This window comes from Macaca nemestrina, chromosome 9 (genome assembly GCF_043159975.1).
Source record: "Macaca nemestrina isolate mMacNem1 chromosome 9, mMacNem.hap1, whole genome shotgun sequence".
Lineage (NCBI taxonomy): Eukaryota > Metazoa > Chordata > Mammalia > Primates > Cercopithecidae > Macaca > Macaca nemestrina.
The window spans coordinates 22,567,298-22,586,637 of NC_092133.1; the positions used below are offsets into that span (position 1 = coordinate 22,567,298).

General features: G+C 49.2%; 2 protein-coding genes across 3 annotated transcripts in view; both read right to left on the reverse strand.

Annotated features, from left to right (window-relative positions):
- The window catches only part of LOC105466699 (adrenoceptor alpha 2A), a 66,326-nt gene extending 56,617 nt beyond the window's left edge, over window positions 1-9,709 (reverse strand). For both annotated transcript variants that reach the window (XM_071069155.1, XM_071069154.1), the window contains exon 1: window positions 1,264-9,709. In XM_071069155.1, coding sequence (XP_070925256.1) covers window positions 7,342-8,739 — 1,398 coding nt within the window. In that variant the 5' untranslated portion in view covers window positions 8,740-9,709 and the 3' untranslated portion in view covers window positions 1,264-7,341. The remainder of the gene's footprint in view (window positions 1-1,263) is intronic.
- Window positions 9,710-17,292: 7,583 nt separating this feature from the next.
- LOC105466664 (SHOC2 leucine rich repeat scaffold protein) overlaps window positions 17,293-19,340 on the reverse strand; it is a 142,680-nt gene continuing 140,632 nt past the window's right edge. Inside the window, exon 13 of the mRNA XM_071069153.1 lies at window positions 17,293-17,597. The gene's annotated coding sequence lies outside the window, so the exon portion shown is untranslated. The remainder of the gene's footprint in view (window positions 17,598-19,340) is intronic.

Sequence of the window (19,340 nt, forward strand, 5' to 3'; positions counted from 1 at the left end):
ACAAAAGAAGAAGTTCTCCCCCACAAAAGAAAAAGCTCTCCCCCAACAAAAGAAGAAGCTCTTCCCCTACAAAAAAAAAAAGCTCTCCCCCCACAAAAGAAGAAGCTCTTCCCCTACAAAAGAAGCTCTCCCCAAACAGAAGCAGCCCTCTCCCCACAAAGGAAGCTCTCCCCCAACACAAGAGGAAGCTGTCCCCAATAACAGAAGAAGCTCTGTGAGGTAAAGATCCTAATTAGTTTGCTCCCCACTCTACCCCAACACCTAGTACAAATAGAGTAATGTTAGTAACATTAGCTTGGGGCGGCTCCAAAACAGAGTTGAATGAATAAACGAAGGAAGGACTCTATCATTCTTTCATTAAATGTCTCCGTGTCTCCTCTAGGGCTAGGGCATAAAAAACAATCCCTTAAGTGTGTCCAGGGAGCATGCTGAAGACAGAGCAGCAGACTCCCCACTGGCCCCAGCCTCAGTGGCCATCACTGCTGGGCAGCTCTGAGCTCTGTCTGAGCCACAGACATGGGATGGGGATTACCCAGAGAACTGTGGCCAAGAGCCAGCCACATGGGTCCCTGGGGATCTCTCTCTCTCTCTCTCACCTGACCAGGTGACAGGGAAGACAGAGAAGAGGATAGTGTGTGTGTGTGTGTGTGTGTGTGTGTGCGCGCACGCACGCACATGCTCACACAGTCTGGCCACACATAATAACCCCACACACAGCCTTGCATCTGCATAGTCAGGGAAGAAGGAGGGCCTGTGCTTTTCTTCTACAGATGCCCAGTGACCCAAGCAGCTGGCCCTTGGACAAACTGCAGACAGGCAGCTGGCCTCTCTCCAGCCTGTTCCCCAAAGTGCTGTTACTCTGCCTTTCTCAGGCTTTGGGTTCTACACTAGATGTTCTCTACTTGCACCTCTGGCTATAGTCTCTGCCCTTGTCCATGCTGAGCCCTGGAAGGCTGAGCCCTGTGAGCTGTCCCCTTACTCTTTCTTCTGTGCTCTCTGAGTTCTGCCTAAGGGCAGCCACCAGCAGATCAGGGTGCAGGAGTGAGAGTGGAGAATGTGCTGATACTTCCTGCTCTCTCCCTGTCTGGATACAGCTTAGCAATGGCTGCAGGGGTCCTCTGCCAGCAGTGCCTACCAGGCATCCTTCCCCAAAGTCCCAGTTCCAATAGTGTGGGTAGCACCTCGCCCCTTCTGAAGGTGCTGACAGCTTCCCACTGTGCATGTCCCAGGGCCCTTGTAAGTTTCTCTTAACCCTGCCCGTACCTTGCAAATAGTCCGTTTTCAATTCCCCTTCTCTCATCCCTTCACAGGGTGCCATCTTGTTTTTCTCAGGTACAGATTTTAAAGAGGTCTCAAGTCCCTGCCCTTGAAAAACCTGGGGACAACATTAACAGCCTCTCACTCTTGCCTCCCATCCCCTCCAGAATTCTCTGTAGTCAGATAAACTGCCCCTTCCACGGAGAACAGGACAGCCTGGAGGCTACAGAATACGCCTGCCAGAGAAGCAGTGTTGCCTGCCCCAGAATGTGCACGTTGCATCATCCCATCCTCCTCCTAGATTGGCTTCATTGCCCTAGAAGGGGAGTGGCATTCCACCTCGGGGGAGCAGCCTCGCAGGCAGGGAGGGGCCAACTGACATGACAACCAGTGAGACACACCACACTCCCCTTTAATTTCCTTTGTGACCTCTTCCCCTGGTGCATACATGTATACCCTCACATGTCAGGCCCAGGTGAGCAAAGTGGTCCTCAGTGTCCATTGGTGCCTGTTTACACACACACAGACACATATACACACACACCCATAGACACTCACATGTTACACACACATATACATAGGCTTAGTTTATGTTTGGAAAACACACCAAACCCTCACTTCTACCCCAGCCTCCATGAGGCCAATGGCCCTTAGCGCCAGCTGTCCCTACAGAGAGAACATGGGTTGGCCCTTCCCAGTGTGCCTCACCTATGGCCTGGACAGAAGGAGAGAGCAGACGCGCATTTCATAGAATTATAAAATGGATCAGCAGAAAAGCCCCATGAGATCCCTTAACCCAGTGTTACTCAACAAGTGTTCCAGCAAACATGATTCACTGAGATGCTCTGTTTAAAAAAAAAAAAAAAAAAAAAAAAGAAATTCCACAGTCCAGGGAGTTTGGGAATCAGCACACCATGTCATCCTCTCTCAGACAATCGCAAACCACACAGGCACATCAAAGTCTCTGAGAGATCCTGAAGGAGAGGATTAAAGATACCTATTAAAGACTGCTTACCCCAGCATTTCACCAGATAGGTGGCAGACAGGGAAGAGATGATACAGAGGTGATAGACAGTAGAGACAGATAGAATGATAATGTCGATAGATAATGTAGATATTATAGATAGATTTTGTAGTTAAATTAACTGCACAGAACACACTTTTAAATAATATTAGACCAACCACTTGCATTTCATAAATGAAGAAGCAGGGACTCAGAGAGGGATTTGCTCAAGATCACATCACTGGTAAAAGACAAAACTGGGCCTAGAACCCAGGCCTCCTAATCCTCAATCTAGGCTGTTTCCAACAGACCCTGTTCTCTTTTTTTGTATTTAACTAACTCTAAGCCCCAGGATTTCTGGTAATCAAATAGATCAATGTTATTTCCAAAACAAATCCGAGTGTCAGTGATTTTGCTCCGTGACTTGACGTGGTATCCCTCTCCGGCGTGCCCTCTGCTGAGGAAGGTGCCCCATCCTGCACCCCGGACTCTCAGGCCCACTGTGAGGGGTGGCAGGGCCCAGGGCAGAGGCCCAAGGGCTAGCCTGGCACTGGGCTCTGGACCTGGGTACCTGGATCCTATTATGCTACTGAGTCAAGGAGGTAGACTTCCTTACAGGTGTCCCCAAATGGGGACAGGACCTTGTCATGCCATCCCCAAGGATAAGGTTGGATGAAAGCTGAGGCCTGACCTGGGCCCAGGTGCCACTGCTCAGGCCTGGCACTGGTCCCACAGGACTCAGCTGCTAGAACCAGAGCTTCCTTCACGGGCTTCCTTCTCAAAGTGTGGGCATCCCAACTCCCACATTCTATGCTCTGAGCTCCCAGCCACAGCCACCTCTCCCCCACCGCTCACTCACAGTACGGATGCCCATTATCCTTGGTGGGCACATGGCATCCTCTCCCCTACTGCCACACTGTCGCTGTGTGTGGCTAATTAGTGATTTTCACAGGCACATCTTGGCTTCCCATGTAGCTCCAAAGCTTCCAGAGGGCAGAGGCAGGCCCTCATCTCACTCCAGAGGGACAAGTGGTGAGTTTTGCACAGTGCATGCAGGGAAGGAAGAGAACTGCCTTGCAATGCCTAAGATGGTCCATGACACAAAGCAGGCACAGGGGGTCCTCTGGGGTTGATTAACCACTCACCACATCCCAAAACAAAATAGAATTCATGTTGGGTGTATGTGGCATCAGACGGAGAGTCACAGGGAGGAGTGGGTTCAAGGGCTCCTGGAATGCTACATAACCAACAGCTGTTCTAGGTCCCAGGTCCCTTGATCTGCCAGTACAAGGTAAGAGGTAAGGATTGATGACGATGCTTCTGGCTCTAAATCTCTGATTTGATTATAGGGTCCTAGACAGGGGAAAGCCTAAGCCATGTTTTCATCATTCTCTCCTCCAGCCTTTTAGCACAGAAGAAATTGAACAAAGCCTTGGGGAGGAGGAGATCGTGCTTGTGCCCAGGCTCAAACGAAGGCACTACCCTTCCCCCAACCCAGTGCACTTGCAGGAGTAAATCTAGCAAGATGCACTTCAGACCCAAAAGCTAATGGCTTTCGATATCCCAACCAAAGTTACATAAAACAGGAGATTCAGCCACGAACACAGACCCTCTTGGCCCAGATACTCGGGAACAGATACGATGCACAGGAAAATGTGGGGGTTAGAGTCTTATCTCCTGCTCTTTAAGCCAAGATCCCTGCGGGAGCCATTTTGCCTCAATTTCCCTCCCCACCCCACATCTTGCCAGACTGTTGCTTGAGCCCTTTGCAAATGAATAAACAGTGATTCCTATTGTGAACTCAGAAACCCATCCATGCCTGGGTTCCAGCCCTCTCTCCCCCACTTTCTGAAGCCTCCATCCACCTCTAAGGCTTCTCTGCTTCTGTAACGAGGAGGAAGGAGCATGACACCAGAGGCCCCTCCGTGTAGCACCACAGCCCATGCTTCTTCTCTCTCTGGGGGTGGAGGCAAGGCAAACACTTCCCTGGCAGACAGGACAGAGCCGAGAGTCAACAGCAAGCAGTGTTAGTATCTGCTCCTGTGGCTGGGACACACAGCCTGGGGCCTGGGGGCCTGCCAGGCAGACTATTGTCTGGCACTGTTTGCCTTTGGGGCGATGGGTGCACTGGAGTGAGGAGGGAAAGGAGAGACTGGGGTGAGGGTGGGATGGGGAGCAGGCCACAGAACCAGACCAGGGAGCCAGCCTAGGCGCCACAGGCCAGGAGGCTGGTTTTTGAAGCCTCTGAGCCAGGGTCACTGGAGCCCAGCACCTGGCCACCCTCCTGTCTGCCGGCTCAGAGGATCCAGGTGACAGCAGGAATTCCTCACCCCCTCAGAGCCATGGTCTTCCCTCTCCCAGACCCCTCAGTGCCCAGATCATTTCTCAGGGCTCTCCACCCTCCTACTGCTGCATACACAGACACCCTCTCCTGCACCAGAGAAGCAAAGGAAGATGAGGAGATGCTGCATGTACGGCCCAGAGGGTGCAAAGGACCTGCTTCCGGGGGGCGTCCAAAGCTGATCCATACATATTATAGGTGGCTGGGCTCACAAAAGCTGGCCTCCCCCAAAACCACAGCCTGATGCTTGGGTTTGCCCCTCAAACCCCCCTCCTCTATGAGTGGCTATTCATCAGCACTGCATCTGACTATATGCACAGGGCTACTACACATCTCTCAGCTGCTCCCTAACCCAGGCAGCCTGGAGCCAGAGCCCTGTCACCTAGCGCCATGGGATCCTGAGCAAGTCGCTTCCTCTTGAATCTGCATTTGCCCTCTCATCTGTCAGATGAGGGGTTGGACTCCTGGATTGTTAAGGCCCCTTCCAGCTTCAAAGTGCCATAACCATAGTGTGAGGACCATAAGCCCTCCTAGACAGCAGAGCAGACTTTGCTATTACAGCAATGCAACAAGAAGGATGCGTGCCTTCTGACCAGAGACAATTCAAACCACAAACCACCAACTAATACATGGTTCTATTCAGGTGTTTAGACCATACTTTGTGCATAACCACACTATGGAGTATATGTTACATGTCATATATTACCATGCTTTAAGGTGAGATATACATTTTGGATATATTCCACACTTGGTGCATATACCACACTTTGGAGTAGATACACACTTTGAGGTATATAGACACATTAGGTCATATAGACACTGGGGTACGTATACACCTTGTGTATATTACATACTTGGGATATATCTCACACCTGGTGTAGATAGCACACTGCATAGACACCTCTCCACTGGGAGTGTTCTGAGAAGGGCTAATGCCAAAACTCTGGAAAGGTTCTGGGGTTAAGTTCACAGGCCCTAGAACGAGATAAAGTTAGGTACAATGCATTTCCACCGCTTGTTAACCTTGAGCAAGTCACTTGCTCTGAGACTCAGTTTCTTCACCTGAAAAATGGGGATAGTAACAGAACTTACCTCATAGGGTTCTTGAGAAAAGTAAACGAGGCAATGCCTACAACCAGTTCACCACAGTGTCTAGCATGTCAGAAACACTTAGGAAATGGTAGCTTTGTTATTGATCGAACGTTTAAAAAAATTTATAATGTACATTTTTTATTTTTAAAAAATCCACAAAATCAGATGTTCCCAGAGCCTTAAAGCTTTTGAAAACTCAGGTAACAGACAAGAGGACCACTTCATTCATATTTATTTCACATTTGATCTGTAAACTTTTTTATTTAAAAAAAATCCACTGTCATTAGCAACATGTGCTGACATTAGTTTTTCTTTAGTGAAATAAGAGTGCAGGCCTTAAATTGTCTCTGTCTAAAACATGTAGAAACGCAGATGTAAACACAAGGTCTCCGCCCTCCTCCCCTGACTTTGGCAGTTCATCAATGACATGATCTCAACCAGAAAAGCAGGGAGGGGGGAAAGGACCACACTCTGATACCTAACAGCTCTTGGGGCAGGAACTGTACAGTTTGGCAGGCCCATTTGTCTTTTCAAACTGTTTACCTTGGGCAAATTGTATCAGGTTTGCTTCTTCCACATAATTTCCACTCCTTGGTGTCTAAAAACAGCAGCTAAAAGATTTTCCCATAGTCAGCACTTTGGGGGCAGGAGGGGCGCACATACATACAAGATAGAAACATACATATTCTTCTTCAAGCAGTGGCCCTGCAGGGAGAGAGGGAACACCGGAAAGAGAGGTTTTAAAGTGAGTTACTGGGGTGAACAGTGCATCAGAGAATAATGGCTTTATACACAGGGCTGATGTGAGGCAGAAAGGTTCATTTACTTATGTCTTGATCCATCATCATAATATTTACATAGGAAAAGGCAATTATGCTGTTAGGCACAGGAAAAAAAAATGGACAGAAATCTTTTCCCCGTCAGGAAATCTCAAAGCAGGTCCGTGTCAAAGGGACAGTCACCAGTTGCTGGTGAAAAGGACGACATAGAGGGACATCATAACACCAGAAAGGGCTTGCATTGCAAATGGGGCTTGGCCTGAACCACACAGCTGTGTCTGCCTGGAAGGCATCTCTCCCAAGGCCAGGATTTCACCGTCAAAACCAAGGTCAAGAGATATGGGGTCCCCATGTGTACTATCAAAAATAGTGTATATTTACATTGTGGAGGGGGTGGTGGGGAGGGCAGTCAGGGCTGCCCTGAGCGGGTTTTTAAAAAGAGAGAGAGAGAGCTGGGGATGGAAGGGGAATTAGCCAGGGCTAGGTAATCCTCTAGGTAACCATCCATTAACCTTTTGTGAGCCATGCCCTTGTAGTCCAGTGCTTGCTCTGAAGAGCTGTGAGGGCTATACCAGGGGAAGAAGGTGAAAATACCTTCAGGAAGCAATACTGATTGGGGTGGCCCACCGGGAAGATGGCTCCAGGTCAAGAGTGGCCAAACCAACAACTGGGGATGCGTGGGTCTGGCAGCAAGAACGCTTCCCTTGTAGCAGCAGCAGACGCCCGCCCGCAGGAGGCTGCAGAGCCACCCCAGAGGAGGAAACGCAGAGCAGACAGGGCCCGGGTTTCTGCGTGCCCTGGGGCTGAGCACTCCTTGGTGCCTTGCTGCCTGCAGTCGGCGTGAGTCTACGCGGGCCCCGGCGGAAACCTCACACGATCCGCTTCCTGTCCCCGCGGCAGAGGATCTTCTTGAAGGCGCGGCGGAAGTCGTGGTTGAAGATGGTGTAGATGACCGGGTTCAGCGAGCTGTTGCAGTAGCCGAACCAGAAGAAGAACTTGAAGAGCGTGCGCGGCACTGAGCACCCGACGGCTGTGAGCGTGTAGGTGAAGAAGAAGGGGAACCAGCACACCACGAACACTCCGATGACCACGGCCAGCACGAACGTGAAGCGTTTCTCGCGGTTCTGCCGCCCGCGCCAGCGCGACGCCTTGGCGGCCCCAGCGCGCTCCACCCCCGGCCCTGCCGCAGCCGTCCCGATCCCGGTCTCCCCCAGCCCGCGCCGTGGCAGGCTGTCCCCCGGCTTCACCTGGCTCGCCCGGGCCTTGCCCTTGCCCCGGAGGCCGCGCTCGGGTCTGCGGGGCCCGGGAGGCCGCTCGGCGTGGTCGGACGACGAGCTCTCCTCCAGGTCCAGCGCGTCGGCGTCGCGCGGCCCGGCCGGCGCGGGCTCGCCAGGGGCGCCGTTGAGCTGGGTGGGCAGCGGCTCGGCCTCCGCGCCCCCCGGGCCCGCGCCGCGCTCTGGGCCCAGACCGTTGGGCCTGCGCTCGGCGCCCCCCTGCGGCACGGCGGCGGCGTCCGGACCCCGGCGGCTAGGTGGCACGCGGGTGCGACGCTTGGCGATCTGGTAGATGCGCACGTAGACCAGGATCATGATGAGGCAGGGAGCGAAGAAGGAGCCGATGCACGACGAGATGACGTACCACTTCTGGTCGTTGATCTCGCAGCGCGGCTCGGCCGGCTGCGGGCCGCCGTGGCCGCGCTTCTTCTCGAAGGAGATGAGCGGCGGGAAGGAGATGACGGCCGAGATGACCCACACGGTGATGATGATGGCCTTGATGCGGCGCGGCGTGCGCTTCAGATTGTACTCGATGGCCTGTGTGATGGACCAGTAGCGGTCCAGGCTGATGGCGCACAGGTGCACGATGGACGACGTGCAGAAGAGCACGTCGAGCGCCAGGTAGATCTCGCACCAAGCCTTGCCAAAGTACCAGTAGCCCATGACCTCGTTGGCCAGCGAGAAAGGGATGACAAGCGTGGCCACCAGGATGTCGGCCGAGGCCAGAGACACCAGGAAGAGGTTTTGGGGCGCCTTGAGCGCGCGGCTCGTGAACACCGCGATGATGACGAGCACGTTGCCGAACACGGTGAGCAGCATGAGCAGGCCGGCCAGGCACACCAGCGTCAGCGTCACCTGCAGGGAGTAAGGGGTGGCCCGGGCGCCGCCCCCCGGCGCCTCGGTCCCGTTCCAGCTCGCATTGCCCGCGTCCGGCTGCAGGGAGCCCATGGGCGCAAAGCTGCCCTCGGCCAGCGGCTGCTCCTGGCGGAACATGAACGCGGGCGCCCGCTCGCCTGGGCCTGCTGCCAGCTGCCTTCCGGCCCGGCGCCCGTGGGTCCTCCTCTTCCTCCGGCGCCCCGCTCGCCTGGCTGCAGCTCACATAGGGAGGGGGCCGCAGGGAGGCCGGGCCCGAGCTGGGGGACCGCTAGCGGCCCATGGCCCGGGTCCCGCGAACTGCGCCTGGCTCGCGCTTCGGACGCTCTCGGTGGGCGCCTTCTCGCTCCGAGCTCCTAACACAGCCAAGTTTTATTTCTAAGCGGCGGGAGAGAGTAGGGAGAGCCGATGGGTAAAGAGATTTATTCTTCAAGAAGGGAGAACAAAAATCATCGGTGGCCTGATAACTTGGAAGGATGACAGGAAATTAAATATATATATACATATCGATATCTATATCTTGACTCTTGAGCCTGAGCGAAAGCAAGAGGTCTTACCGTGTGCGGGGCCCGCCCCCACCCCGGGAGGCAGCCGAGGGGTGCTGATGCGAGCTTGGGGTCCTATGTCTGTCTCCTTATATCCCCGAAGCGATTACCGACTCTCTGGCTTCCCCCAGACGCTGCGCTTCTGGCCGGGCCCGGCCCGGGGCTGGGGCGCGGACCCTGCCGCCTCTCGGAGCGCCGCGAGACTTCCAAAGTTGTGCGCCCTGCTGGGGCTGGGGCGCACTGTGCGGAGCTCGGGGGCGGCGGCGGCGGCGGGGTGAGGAGTGTGGGCACCGCATGAAGGCACCCCCGTCCTCAGGCGGGCCGGGGTAGGTGAACGATCAGCTCTGCAGGAGCCGCGACGGAGGCAGGGTGTCTCCTGGGCGTCCGCCAGGTGGGCGCCGAGCGCGACTGGATGGGCCGGGGTCCGACGACAGCGCGAGTTGGGCTTGGAGCGCAAGGCTGGGGGAAGAAGGCGCTGGAGCTGCCGGGCGGCGGCACGCCGGCTGCTGGGCGTCTGCACGGAGCCGCAGCTGCTACTGCTCCGCTGCGCTCACGGTGGACTCGTTTTATAGCCCCAGGATCAAGCCGGCGTTGCTGAGCAGCCAGCGTCAGCCCCCACGTGGGAAGCCGACCCTCCCCCGCCCCTCGCACCACCCCTCCGCCAGTCTAGCGCCGGCGCCCAGCGCTGGACCTCGGGGAGAGTTGCCCTCAGGCGGGACCAGCCCTTTGGAGAGGCGCGTACCTTGAGCGAGAGGCTTAAAGAGGGAGCCCGGTGGTTGGGGGGGCGGGGGAGCGGCCCCTGCTGGGAGTTGGCCATGCAGCTCCGGGCCGACGGAGCAGAACGCGACGGGCACCCGTGAGTGCCCCCAAGGAGCTGGATCTTGGAAGAAAAGGGAAGAAAAAGTGGAGGGGAATCCCTGCCCAAATCGAGGGAAGTAACCTCCGGTGTGGGTTACATCTGGAGCAGCCCAGCTCCGGGCCAGAGCCGACCTGGTCCGCAGGTGCTCCTGGCGGCTGGGGAGAAAGGGGTGCTGGAGAGGGAGGAAGGCGCGGGTTCGGATGGAACCCCTGGGCGGAATGGACAGCACCTATGGGTAAGTGGCACAGGCCAGACTTCGGACCTTGGCTTAGGGAAGAAGCGGCTACGTGTCCTCCCAGCCACGAAGCTGTCTGCGGGACACGCGCGACCGGGGGTCTGGACCGCGCCCCCTTAGACAGAGGTGGGGAGGGGTCCAGGAGCCGAACGCCAGGGCAAAGCGAGGACGCACTGACACCTGCTGGCCGCTCGTGGTCACGGCTGAGAAGCGACCCGCTGACGCCAGGCGCCTCCTCCCATCTCTTAGGTCTTCTGCCTACAGAGCCTTCTCCTTCCTATCTCAGAACAAATTGGTTTCTGAGCTCAGGAAAGGAGAACCCAGATTTTGAATTGCACCCTGTCGTGTTGCAGAAATCTTCCTAAAGCAGATACTCGTGTGTCTACCCCTGGCGGGAGTGGGGGTTTGTCTAATAAAGTCACATCAGGAGGGGCTCAGCAGGCACCGCCGGCCAGAACGGGCATCCCACCCTGGACCCGCACAGCCCACCCTTCCTGCAGATCCGAGAGAGGCCAGGATCCTGCCTCCTTGGTTGCCCCGCTGTGGCCTATTGGGAACCATTATGTTTTTGTTGAGGACCGAAAGCTAAACTCCACCCCCCGCATCCCACCCCCATTCAGATGTACACACACCATCCTTCAGTAAGGGGAGGAGGGAGTAGCCAAGGAAGGGAGAATATTTTCCATGTTCTCTCTGATAAGAATAGCGGGGGGTGAGGGGGGAGGTGGGCGGCGAATGGCAAGTTTTTCCGTGCGTGCTAGCTGGCCCAGGATAGATTTTAACGGTCACTAGAGCACTAGTTTGCACCCTGCTAGCTGCACTTTTCAGATGAGCAGTAGTTTAACGGGTAAAGCCCAGGAGGGTAGGAAATTTCAGCAGGAGAGAGATTAAACTTAGAGGAATGTCGTCTTATTTAAGGAACCACTAAACCAAAATGCCTTATGTAGTCACCTAAGCTGGAATTCCAAGGATGGAACAGGCTGCCTCTCTGTGCAGCCAGCTGCAGGCTTAGGTCTGGCTGGGGGCTGAGGGCTAAATTAAGGGCCCTGAGAATCACCTTCATTCCCAGCTGATGTCTGCAGCCTGCACCAGTGATACAGTTATTGATGCTGCTGCTGTTCATGTAGTTAGTCTCAAAATCTGTACTTTCCAAAGTGTTTCACAGAAGTCTCATTTGACTTCAGTACCTTTGTCTCCCAATCTTTGCCCTAATGGTATAAACTCCCTTTCCAGTCTTAGTTCTGAGAAGCCTTTCTAATCTCCCTTTTGGGACAATCTAAAGGAAGCTGAGGAGTTGGAGAATGTCTTCACTATGTTGAGTCACTCATTTTCCATCTTCTACTAAAGTCTCTGCTCTGAGGCTCTTGGCAGGGGCTGTGGACATCACCATTAGGCTCAGATGGAAACATGGCTACACTCATGCTAAGAGACAAAAATCAGAGCCCATGGCAATCTGGGGTTTGCTGTGTTGCTGTTTGCAGATCTTGGGGACTGAGTCTTGGGAGACCATCACTTACCATCTCCACCCCTGCTTCCAACACACTGCTCTCCTTCCTATCTAATTTCAGAATCAACAGGGGAAATAAAAACAAACCTAGAAAGAATAGACCCCAGAGTGAGAATCACTGCCCTGAGCCAGTGAGACTGCTATGACAGTGTCATAGCCCTCCAGGGAGCTGGGACAGAGCAAATAGTTGAGAGCCACTGTAAATATGGAGTTTGGGTTTGATGGCCTGAGAAGGAGTCATTTCTGGGGACCCAAAGGGGGGTCCATTATTATTGATATTATTACTAAAAATAAATACTACTTGTTAGCACTGACCACATGCCAGGTACAATGTCAAGCAGTTTATGTACTATTTATCATATAATTCCCAAAACAATCCTGTAATATATTCTTATCTGCCTTTGTAGATGGGGGAAACTAGGCAACAGATTAAGTAAACTGCCCAGCTAATAAGTGGCAAGGACAGAGCCAAACTCCATTTTTCCTGGTGGTAAGCCCAGTGAGCTTTTTAAGTTCCTTACTGTGAATCTCCAGCCTTGATCGTACTGCCAAAGAGAAACCTGCAAAATGTTCATCAGAAATGAGAGCATTGACAAGTTGGCAAATCCTCCTTCTAGCCCTTTCCTTTCAGTCCACTGATGGCTGCTAGATTAGGACAGTACAGGGCAAGATGTATTCCTTCTTTCTGTATCTAATGCCCACTCTTGGAGGCAACATCACATACACTCTAGGAGACTGGCCATTCCCCAGCAGCCAAGCTGATGGAGAGCAAGCACTACACCAACTGGTTAGGCAACCCCTCCTCCTCCTAGTAGAAGCAACCTCTCTCTGTCATGGGTGCCATACATATTTTATCATGGCTTAGATGGACTTTTCTTGCTCTAGCTTATCTATTCATTTGTATGATGATCTAGCAGGGAGAAAGGACTGTCCTTTTCATCTCTGTATTCCTAGAGTACCTCTAAAACAGACTTTTTAAAAATCATATTTCTAGTACCTACTCCTTAGAGATTCTGATTCAGTAGGATGAAGTCAGGGCCTGGGTATTTGCATTTTTAACAAGTGCATGAGTAATTCAATAAATACCAAAATACAAGACACACGCGCATGGATACTTGATACATGTTTGTGTGATGAATGAACGAATGAGTGAATGAATGAATGAATGAATGAATTCTACTTACACTGACGCTATCAAAGAGGCAAGAGGGGCCCAAAGTTGGTGAAGTTGGTGACTATGATGGCTAGCATTTTATTCCAAAGTCAGGATTTCTTAATAGTTGAGGTAGCTTAACTAATTCAAGGATATAAGTATAGGATTCTCTCATTCTCTTTTTTCCTAAAAGGAATATGTAAGTAGAAGAAGATAAATTTGTAACTATCAGCTAGGTAATTTACCAATAAAAGAAAGCTTCTTAAGATAAATCATCTGTCCTCGAGTTATATCTGAAATTAAAGTGTCAGGCAATACCAAAATTTGTCTTGACTTCCATATCTTTGATGGCTACTTCATCTAACAGAAGTGAGGGAGCTGGCTGGGAGAGAATATTAATTGCTTACTTTTTGAAAAGAAGAGTTGACTAAGAAAAAGAAAACATGACTCTGTTAGCCTGGTCTCCTAGGCTGTGACAAAATCCTCACAAATAGAAGCAATTTGCTCACACACACACACACACACACACACATAAACACAGGCCAGCCCCCCCACCCCCACCCCCTCCCCCGCCCGCCCTGGACACAGCCTGTACTTAAACACACACTCGCTAGTCTGAACATGATGAACAGGTGGGGAACACAATGTTCTCACTACTACCCATGCCGTGTGCACAGCTGGAACCAAATGCTGCAGTAAGCTACAAACATCTGTCAATTCACTGTATTGCTGACAAGGGGGAAAGGGAGAGTCAATAGGGAAAACTCTGTTGCTTCCTCTAAGCTATTGCTTAATTCCTCCACCTCTTTGTACCTGTGCTAAAGCCCTTGGGAATCCCATAGTTACTGAAGGTTAATGGAAGCCAAAAGAAAAGCATCAACTCCGGGAGTGCTGTAAGGAGCTGGCTTATTCACCACCTGCCATGTTCATCATTGACTGCTGGATCAGTCTTGCTGTACTCACAGAAACAAGCGATGAGTCCTGCCATCACCTTTCTCTCTTTCTAACCTGCTAACCCATCCTGCCCCAGCTTGGAAAATTAAGCCAGGTGTTTTCTATCTCTGCAAGGGCCTCTGGCCAATACCAAAAAGACAGTAGTTGGTACTAGGATCAACTCCACCCTTGAGGATGCCAAGAAAGATTGGGCTCCCAGCTGGCTCTTCGCTGGTGTGCCACCCTGCAGGGTATGTTTGTGTTGCCACTACAATGTGACTTTTGAGAGCTTGTGTGTACACACACAGTTTAACATCACCTACCACAGTCTTCCAAGTCAGCCCTCACAAAGCAGTGACCTTTCCCACCACATCCAGGTGAATTATCTTGTGTGCTTTGTCCAGAAGCATGAGGAAAAGCAAACCTTGAAACAGTTATGGTGAGCAATGCTTACTTGTTCTCAGGTATAACAGGTGAGCTAGAGCCACTGGGTATAAAGGAGATATTTGTCACCAACATTAATAACTCTTAAGCTAATATTCCATTAATCTAATTAGGTAAGGTAAATCACCTTTCATATTTACTCAAAGAAACCATGGAGACGCCATGCCTGAAACATATACACGCAGGCACACACACACACACATGCACACACACATATTTTAGAGATGGTCTGGCTCTCACTGCTCCCTGGAAATAATCTTTTTTTCCCCATTCTTCCTAGTTGATAACACCAAGCACAAACTCTTCCTTGGTAAAAAGACCACTGCCTGATAGTTTCTGGGAGACATTCGAGTGAAGGCGTTAAGAATTTAGGCTTTAGAGTAAGAGAAACCTGGGTTCTGGCACTGCTTCTGCCATTTCATAACTATATTTACATAACTTCTCTAGACTTCAGTTTCCTTATATGGAAAAGGGAAAATAGTTTCACACACCTCATGCATACCCTCACAGATTAAATGTGTGAATACATGAAAAATACATAAGACAGTGTTGGGTTTAACAGGTGCTCAGACCAGCCTGGCCAACATGGTGAAACCCTGTCTCTACTAAAAATACAAAAATTAGCTGGGCGAGGTGGCGTACTCCTGTAATCCCAGCTACTCGAGAGGCTGAGGCAGGAGGATCACTTGAACCTGGGAGACAAAGGTTGCAGTGAGCTGAGATTGCACCACTGCACTCCAGCCTGGGCAACAGAGCGAGACTCTGTCTCAAAAAAATAAAAAAAAATTTTTTTTTAAATTTAGAGAAAGAGAAGAGAGTTGGAATCTCAAAACTGATGGAACCTTAAATAGGATAAAGAGGCAAATAGTTTTTTAGGGTGATTTCTTTTGCAATTTGAGCCAACTCAAACTGCCTAAAATAGAACAGAAAATGGACTGATTCAACATAAATCAAATTTATTTTAACCTGAGGCAGAGCTGGCTTTGGGCAAGATGGATGCAGTGACTCAGTACTGTCTCTAAGAAGCTGATAACTTTTTGGAGAAAGGAAAGAGGATTAAGCAAATAGAGAGTAATAAATGTAAGGAATCATGCAATCCTCCCCACCAAAAAAAAAAAAAAAATCATATGGGAAAGAAGCTGCCTTGGTTTCTCCCAGCACTCCAAATTCCAAATGTTGTTGCTAGGAAGCTGAGATGAACCTGTTGCTTCTTGTTCTTGGATTCCATGAGATTTCAGAGACCATACAACTACTTCCCATTTTACTTCAGCCTCTTGGAGTTGTTTTCTATTTGTGCAACCAGAATACTTGACCAGAATGAATGCTAGAGCTTTAACTTCATAAAAATAATTTCATCTTCAATAAACCAGATTCCATGCTAGACAATGATCATATAATCATCAAAACATAACTTCCAATAACTTCGATACACTGCAAAGTATTTGAAAGGAATCTTTTCTGTTAGCGTTACAGATATTCAAAAAAAATTAAATAACAGCTTTTTTTTTAAGCACCAAATATTTTCAGTTGATGACAGCACTGTAAGTTCATGCTTCTCTTTGCTTAGAGATGGAGTCTTGCTATGTGGCCCAGGCTGGCCTCAAACTCCTGGGCTCAAGCAGTCCACCCAGGTAGCTGGGTCTACAGGCCTATACCACTGTGCGTGGCTTAAACTCAAGACTTTGAAGCACCGCTTTGTGCAATCATGTAGAAATGAAAGATAAACAAAAGAAATTTTAAAAGATAGACCCACTCCCGATGCCAAGCAATATAGCAAGTCTATTACAGCCTCTCTGTCCCACTAAACAGCACAACTAAAACATCTGGAAAATTCAAAAAGCAGCTATCTGGAAAGCAGACAGTAGCAGGCAGAGTGGGAAGGGAAAACAAAAATTGAGGAAGGAAGCCTCATGAGAGAGTTCCCTGTTGATTTTTTTCCTCTTTTGTCTCTCACATTTGATCCACGGAAGGCCTCTGTTGTGGAACTGAGCAGCCCAGCTGGTATGAGCAACTCAGAGGGTGAAGCTCCCTCTTTTGACAGAGAATGGTGGAGAGGTACACTGTGAGCTAGGAAATATGGAGAAACTCTCTGAACAACGTTTTTTCTTATTTGTCTTGTTTTTACTCTCCTCACCCTGCCACTAGAGTGGCCCCAAATAGGGAAATGTGCAGTAGCCACATAGGCAGCTACAACTTTGAGGAGGAAAAAATAAAGGTCTTTTCTGGCAGTAGGAACAGGGAAAGGAAGACCCTATGCTCTAAAGGGCAGAGCTGGGGAGGGATGTCAGGACACTTACTGTCTTTTTTTTTTTTTTTTTTTTTTGCTCTTTTACCTTACCGCTCTGCCCAGGGACTGAATTGGTCATGCAGAACTGGGTGGCAGGATCATGAGTAACTAAAACTCTAAAAGAAAACCTATCCTTCTGTCCAGAGGAATAGGACAATGGGTCCCTGGGAGACCAAGAGTGCATAGGGGAACCCAAAGGAAAAGAGCTGGAGAAGGGAATCCTCTAAGCCTTGTGTCTGATCAGGTGTAAGTCCCAGGCCCACCTGTGACCTGTGCATGCGTGAGACCAATGGCAAGCAGGATAGCCAACATTCATACCCCCAACATCCAAACACTGGTTACAGAAGAGATGAGACCTGTGATTTGAAGCGAACTACTAGGTTGATTTCCTGTGAACATAAACCAAACAGATTTTCGCAGGACCAAGAGTAATACTCATAAAGTCCAAGACAGAATCCAAAATTGCTCAAAATACAAAGATCCAGTTAAATGCTGGGAAGGGGGAAACGATGAACAGATGTTTAACCTGAGATGTTAGAATTAATTATCTGACAGAGTTTAAAGCAACTATTATAACCAGGTTGCAAGAGGTAAAGGTAAGTATGCATTAAGTAAATTAAAAGATAGAAGTTCTCAGCAGAGAAATAGACATGCTAAAGAAGAACTGAATGCCAAATCTTAAAACTAAAAAATTCGTTCAAAAAATTAAATCTCACTGAAAAGGCTCTGTATGGGTTTCCTAGGGATGCTGTAACAAATTACCACAAACTGAGTGGCTTAAAATAATAGACACATATTCTCCCACAGTCTTGTAGGTTAGAAGTCTGAAATCAAGGTATCAGTGGGGTCACATGCCCTTCAAAAGTTCTAAGGCAGAATTCTTCCTTCCCTCTTCCAGCTCCTTGTGGCTTCTTGCATTCCTTGGCTTGTAGCAGCATCAGTCCAATCTCTGTCTCCATCTTCACATGGCCTTCTTCTTTCTATGCTTTTCCTATGCAAATCTCCCTCTTCTTTCCTTATAAAGACAAAAAGTCACCGGATGTAGAACCCACCCTAAATCCAGGATGATTTTATCTTGAGATCCTTAACTAATTACATCTGCAAAGATCCTATTTCCAAATAAGGTCATATTCTAAGGCTCTGGTTCAATGTGAGTTTGTGGGGAACACTATGCAACCCATTACAGGCTCAGTAGCAAAAACAGAGAAGACAGAGGAAAAATTCCATGAACCTGAAGATAAATCAATAGAAACACTAAAGGAAGTTGCTCAGTCTGAAGGGAAAAATACGAGGGAAGCTTGAGACCTCAGGAATGAGGGAATAACAACAGAAACGGGAAATATTTGGCTAAGGTTGGCTAAGGTTGCCGTAACAAAGTACCACACACTGGGTGACTTAAGCAACAGAAAATTTTTGTCTCATCATTCTGGAGGCTGGAAGTCTAAGATCAAGGTATCAGCAGAGATGCATCCCCCCGATCTCTGCCTTCGTCTTCACATGGCGTTCTCCGTGTGCTTGTATCTTTGTGCCCAAATTTTTCCTATTTCATATTGGGCAGAGGCCTCCCTAAATACCTCATTTTAACTTGATTACCTCTATAAAGACCTTATCCCCAAATAAGCACATTCTGAGGTACTGGGGGTTAGGACTCAATATCTATTTTTTGAAGGGCAAAACTCAACCAACACTTGGGTATCTATAACGAGGGTAAATATATTTTTTCCTTATGGGTTATTTAAAATATGATTGATTTTAAGAACAAAATTACTACATCTGGTAGGGCTTTCAATGCACACAGATGTAACATATATGACAATTATAACATTAACAGTGTAAAGCAATTTATATAGTTATAAGTCGTCTACATTTTAATTTTTCCAGCTTCATTGAGGTGTACGTGACAAATAAAAATTGTAAATACCTAAAGTGTACAATATGATTTTGATATACATATACATTGTGAAATAAGAATGACAATCAAGCCAATCAACATATCTATCAACTCACATAGTTACAATTTTTTTGTGTAGTGAGAACACTTAAGATCAACTATCTTAGCAAATTTCAAGTATACAGTATTAGCTATAGTCATCATACTGTACATTAGATACCCAGAAATTATTCATTCTGAATAACTGAATCTTTGTACCCTTTGACTAACATCTCCCCAGTTCCCTACTCCCCAGGTCCTGGCAACTACAGTTCTTCATTTATACTTTTTTAAAATTGACACATAGTAATTGTACCCATATATGGGGTACATAATGATGTTTCCATACATATGATATATACAGATCAGATCAGGGTAATCATCATATCCATCATCTCAAACATTTATCATTTCTTTGTGTTGGGGACATTCAATATCCTCCTTCTAGCTATTTGAAACTATGTACTGTTGTTAACTACAGTCATCCTACAATGGTATAGAATATAGAACACTAGAAGTTATTCCTCCTATCTAGTTGTAATTTTGTATCCTTTAACAAATCTCTTTCTACCTCTTTATTTCCCCTATCTTTCCCAACCTCTAGTATCTTCTGCTCTACATTTTACTTCTATGAAATCACCTTTTGTGTGTGTGTGTGACATGGAGTCTCTGTCACCCAAGCTGGAGTGCAATGGTGTGGTCTTTGCTTACTGCAACCTCTGCCTCCCAGGTTCAAGCAATTCTCCCACATCAGTCTCCCAAGTAGCTGGGACTACAGGCGTGTGCCACCACACTTGGCTAATTTTTGTATCTTTATTAGAGACAGGG